Source organism: Pygoscelis adeliae, unplaced genomic scaffold (genome assembly GCF_000699105.1).
Source record: "Pygoscelis adeliae isolate BGI_AS28 unplaced genomic scaffold, ASM69910v1 Scaffold192, whole genome shotgun sequence".
Lineage (NCBI taxonomy): Eukaryota > Metazoa > Chordata > Aves > Sphenisciformes > Spheniscidae > Pygoscelis > Pygoscelis adeliae.
Genome location: NW_008824284.1, coordinates 222266 through 228265, shown reverse-complemented (window position 1 = coordinate 228265; position 6000 = coordinate 222266). Strand labels below are relative to the sequence as shown.

General features: G+C 35.4%; 1 protein-coding gene across 1 annotated transcript in view; it reads right to left on the bottom strand.

The window, feature by feature from the left end:
• DMXL1 (Dmx-like 1) overlaps positions 1-6000 on the bottom strand; it is an 80530-nt gene that overhangs the window by 7999 nt on the left and 66531 nt on the right. Inside the window, exons 36-39 of the mRNA XM_009318593.1 lie at positions 5726-5847; positions 5469-5610; positions 722-782; positions 39-166 (exon numbers count right to left, since the gene is read on the bottom strand). Coding sequence (XP_009316868.1) covers positions 39-166; positions 722-782; positions 5469-5610; positions 5726-5847 — 453 coding nt within the window. The remainder of the gene's footprint in view (positions 1-38; positions 167-721; positions 783-5468; positions 5611-5725; positions 5848-6000) is intronic.

Here is a 6000-nt window from a genome sequence, read left to right as displayed (position 1 = left end):
GGATAAGAGGGTAAGTACAGAAGGCATTTGCCAGTTACCTTATTTCCTTGGTAATTGAATCTCATTCGAGTTACCCTTGAGTTGCCACCAGACCTAAAACATGTGATTTGCTGTGCGTGACCCCATTCAAACATTCTTACACTACCATCTTGAGCACCTGTCAGGTCTGCAACAGAAAATATTTACATGACTTTTCACAGGCATTGTAGCAGTTGAGCAGGAAGGTTTCTTCCAAAATTTTAAGCTCACAACATCCTCAAAATAACTAGTGCCACAATAAGCGCCATAGTACCTGGCATACCGTAGGAATAGTGGGTACCACTGAAACTCAAACCCATGCTAGTCAAACCTTATTGAACTGTACTTACTCATTATTTAATTAAGAACTGTATTTAGATGGTACTGAAATATGAAGCTATTTACTTGGAGATAATAATGTATTTTTTCCCTGCTATCTTTCATCCAAGTCACAAATAAAACAGAAATACAGTACTTTTTGGTATTAAAAAAATATCACTGTTTCTAAGGGCTATTCTATATCCCACAGTATTTTTTTTTTTGAAACAAAATACTTTCAGTAAAATAGGGCTTATAAGCAACTTTTAAAACAGAATAGATTGCTGTGCTAGTACAAAATAGTAGCATATTAAAAAACAGGGCCAATAAGTAAATATATAAACTTCAGGTAACTTTTTTCTTTTTTTAACAAAACTGAACTTACAATATGGTAATGTTGGATGAGAAGCCATTCTTCTGACGTTATTAATAGCCTTCTTGAGCATCTGTTCAATACACAAAATAATAGAAAATAATTAAACAATACTACTGAACAAAAAACTTACTGAACTGGAATAATCAGTGATCACAGAGAGTTGTTTCCTATCAAAATTCCTACTGAAAGCAAGTACTGGGTTTAGAAATTCAGATAGAAGTCAGTTTCTTCCAAGGCTAGTGTAGATGTTAATACTTTTGCAGCTTTATACATCTAGGTAAATATTAACTTTTTGCTTCAGAGATTTATGGATCCAAATATAAACACTCCTTAGACTGCAGTCTTACCTCTTTTCTTGCCAATTCCTTTCTGATTCCATTAAATTTATTGGAATATTCCTGAATATTGTAAGATAAGCAAGAGAGAGGCAGAAGCATGTAAAGAAAGAGGTAAACAAACTTTAACAGAAGTAAAAAATAGGAAGGAATATATTTATTTAAGTCTAGTTAATTTATTGTCACTGATTGAAAAGTGATTATTTGTGGCCATCCAGAATAAGCAATATACCTAGCAACTGGTTAATCTTCAAAAGCGTTTGTAATTTTGCAAATACACATCCAATGGATTTTCAGCAGCACTTTTGTTCCTAAATTTCAAACTTTGCTTTGAGCAAGGTACATTACCAAGAATGCCATTTTTCTTAGTTGATCTAAATCTCCAGATTTAGACTGGAGACATTAGACAATTCAGATAAAGACCCCATCTAATGAAATCATAAGTCCAACCCACAATACCACAACTGGAAAGAAATGGTAGGGATTTTCGTCAGGGCAATGCATCTGTATTTTCCCTTCTTTTCTTTCTATGAATGTACGTCAAAGTTAAGTTTTCATTCTTTTATTTCCTACTAGTTCTCCTCAAAAGCATCTGGCTACTTTGAGGACTGTCTTTCCTCAGAAAATTGTTGGATTCCGTTTGCTCATGAATGTATTATTTACCTGAACATTTGAGAGAAGAAGGCCATAAGTTTATATTCATGCCAGGTGTTAACTTTAAATGATAACACAAACAAAAGTTTGTTGCCAGAGCACACACTTTCAACACAGCAGCTTACCACTTACTACACATCAGTAGCAAGCTGGCACTGAACTACTTTCATGGAATCATTTAGGTTGGAAAAGCCCTTTAAGATCATTGAGTCCAACCATGACTTAACTGCTATAATTTTGTACAGTATTTTGCTACTGCTTTGTCACTGAAACAGTAGATAGTGAATCAAGTATTTTAAGTATGCTATTCTCCCCAGCCTCAACTCATATCAGGGTGTCAACTGGAAGAATATATGAATTACAAATTTTCACTTGCTTCATTTTACTAAATATAATCCAAAGAGTTGAAAAGCAATGTTCTCCCAATTTTCAGTTTGCAAACAAAAAGGAGGAAAAACACCTGGAAGGGAAATAATTTATTTTCTTGCTAAAGTTTCACGGGGTTTGGATTAGTGGAGTAATTGCAACCCTGTTGACTACATTTTGGAAGCAGATTTAGATCTTTCAATTCTCAAAGCTTTATTATTTGTTGAAGAGAAAGCCTTATGCCTCTCGGTTACCCAAGTTTATTTCAAAACACTTTCCTGAAGGTAAAAAATAAGATTTTCAAATAAATATTTTCCTTTTTTCTGTAAGTACTTTAAATGACAAGGAAAAAAGCTCAACGGTTTGGTAAAACACTGGTGAATAAAACAATATATACCTTGTAAGATTTAGGACAAGACAACAGAGAATGATATTCTTCAAACATTAGTGCATATACCAATCAGTAAATAATTGCAATACTTTGCTCTCTAAACTTACAATTTATCTCTCTGTGTAAGTGAAAAAAAATTATTCATGCTCATTCTATTTCTTCACCAAAATGAAGGACTGTGTTGTGTTTTATAGCTACTAACTTTTACCCAGAAGTCAATGGAAATCATATTCCTTCATTCAACAGATAAGCATGCATCATGATCTCCTGACCCCTACTGGATTATGCTTCGGAAAAATGCATGCTTACAGAAACGTGCCTTTGAAAGACTATGCTAACATAAGTCTCTGGTGCAGCATCTCTGATTTAGAAGCTAAGTATCATTATAAAATGCAAATACTTCCATTACCAATGTAACTGACATTTGATATTGCTAGTTTCCCCTGAACAATAGCTGATGGCTAGAACACCCATTACTTTGTTGAAGAATTGGGTGCTTTGTGCCTAATGTACAGTAAGACTGAAGAACTAAAAAGCTTAAAATCTGACCCACCAGTTATTAAACTGGTGAATATTGGTGTCAGTCATACTGGTTTGGAAGACAAGCTGTTGAACATTATCTGGGTTTCAAAGCTGACAGTACGTACTATTTACTTCAATGCTTTCCTAGAAACACCTCCTGTAAGAACTGTGTAAACATACTGTACTGAAGGATCTGGTGGTGAGCCTCCTTACTTACCTTGTATGAACTGCGTAACAAGAAACAGTGAAGAAGAATAACAAAACACCCTTAGGGCTAATAAAACGTTAACTGCCTGAGTATCATAAGGCAAATAGTTTCCCCTGTTCATGGAAGTGAAGCAAAGACAACAAGACTGAAAAGCCAGTAATGGTAAAGAACAGTGGACTATATCTACTAAATGGGCTGCAAATTATGGAAAAGCAAAGATGGGACCAAGGATCGAAAGCAGTATCTGAAGGAACAAAGTAACAAATAGTAGCAACAAAGATTTTGGTGAAGCTGGTTTTCCTCCAGATTCGAGTCCTTCCACAGTAATACTATTTTCTCCCAAGAATCCCTATATCTTCCTTCATTTACTTTGTCCTTCATTCAGTACCTTTGTCTCCCCTCCCTAGTAGGCAGGTGTCGTTGGGTGCTGTGGTTGGTCCTCTACTCTGCCACAGTCAAACAGTATGCCAAATAAAATTTAGGTCCAAACTTTAACAGCAAACGCATTCAACAAACATAGACATATATCTTCAGGTAAGAAAGTTTTACTACATCTAAACTAGGAAGTCATATAAGAGTAGTTTACATTAATAGATTATGTAATTACTTTGTTGAGAAATACACAAACTCTATACATACATATATATATAAAAATGGAAGTGAGAGGAGAAAGTGGCAAAGTCATTCAAAGAATATTTGCAGAAGAGACCTGATTGTGATACCAGAGCTGCAAAACTGGCAACTAGGATCAGTAGTTCCTAAATGTAAGGGAGAGGTGTAGGTATTGGCACAATACCCACTTCCATGTATGGATAACATTATCTTTCTTATAATGCTCATTCCTTATTTACTCCTCCTCCTCATCAAATATTTTCAAAAATCAACTGCAATACAAATTAATATATGGTTCTTTCATTCTGTCACCACTTATCGACTTGCTCTGAGCTGTTAAACACCACAAAGTACAGCCAAATCACAAGCCTTAATGCATTCAGTTATCCAGGAAAACTCCACATCTATGTGCAGATAGGCTGAGAGGTATGGGTGTCTTGTATGACCATTTCAGTCCAGTTAAGTGGGTCCAAATAAGCATCTCCCAGCTAACTACTCAACAGATCTACGTTATTAGAGAGCATCTATGCTGCACAGGAACTAAGGTAGGTATGTCAATGGCCAGACTAGGGTTATCATTTGATTTGAATTAAATTTGAGCTAATAGCTTTTTGCTCAGCGCCAAGCTTCACTCCAGACACCGAATCTTTCTAAAAGTAAGAGTTACCCTTGTGCAGGTGTCACCTCTGTGATCAGAAGGATCAATTTGCTCATGTGGACATAGTCACACTTTACTGGGCATCCCTCACTCCAGTGTATTTCAGAAATGCCGAGCAGAGGAGATAATCAGTTTCACTAAAGCGCTGTCTTCAGAAGTGAGGTATTTAATAATGATACCAAGAGTTATGGCAAAACTGTGCAGCACTTCAAAGACAACAGAGCTGACAACAGCTTTGCAGATGAACAGTCATACATCAATGTGACTTGTAGTTCAAACTATGCATGATGTTTGTAGTTGGTCCTATTTCTGCAGGACTGCCTTCCTCATTTTTCTTATGAAACCAAGAATCCACATTTTCCCCGAAGTTTAAGTTGCTCAGTTTCCAGAGTTTAATCCATTTCATTTGAAGCCTCTGTCCTGCCAGTGAAATCTGCTTTAGGAGTTCATTCACTGTCCTTTCTCTAATACAGGCTTGTACTAATATACAGTGCACTACAATGGTACTTTGTACCAGAGCAGAAGTTGATATTTACTTCTAAATAAAAGCTGGAATAGTCTGGAACTCAGAATGAAACTTAAGATTGTGCTTAAAATAAAAGCTACCTTGATATTTCACACAAATATTTCTACCCAGTTGTTATGAATTTATACCCTGAAATCTCCTGAATATATACTTTTTAGATACAGCATTTGGCTTCAAGTCAAAGAACAGAGCTGCAACTTCTTACCTAAATCCTTATTCTTTATTTTTAAACGATGTATCTTAAGTATAGAAAGCATATATGGCTTGACTAAAAACTTTGCTTGCTTAGCTAGCGTACCTTAAATTCTCTGCAGTATTTTAACCTATTAATCTAATGATTATAAAAAATTCCAGCTCGTCTTGATTACACAGAAAAACTACATTTACTTACATGCTAATTGTAAAATATAACCAGCAACACTGAACAGACAAAAGGAGAGAAGTAGATAGAGTACATAAGGCTAATCTTTGACAAGTGACTTACCACAGATGCACCCCTGCCAGTTTGTGTACTACCAAGCCAAGGCATATTGATAGGTGTGCCAGGATTACTATGAGTATAAGGAGTGGTTCCCTGAACATTTACCAGATCATCACGAGCATGTATAACTAAGAAATCATCAGCCCTATAAATGAAACAATATTATAAGTTAGATTCCAAACAACAACATAAAATACTGTGTTTTGTTACACTGATTTATACACAGTCAAACTGTGATACTGGAAACATAGAAAGTATACCCTTTATTTTCTATTTCCACATCATCATCAACCCAGGTATAGATTTGTGTAGCTAAAATCGCAGAAACATCTAATTCTTGAATGTCATGACTCGATGCTATTGCAATGCAGTTCCGATTTGCCTGCAAAAAAGTCACAAACACACACAAACGCAGATACAAAAGGAATACTCAAAAAGGTGCTTTTTTTTAATTTTCTCTGGTTATGGTATAGTTGTTCACAAAAACATGCACTTAATCAATTTACAAAACCCAAATATTTATGGCTACAAATCT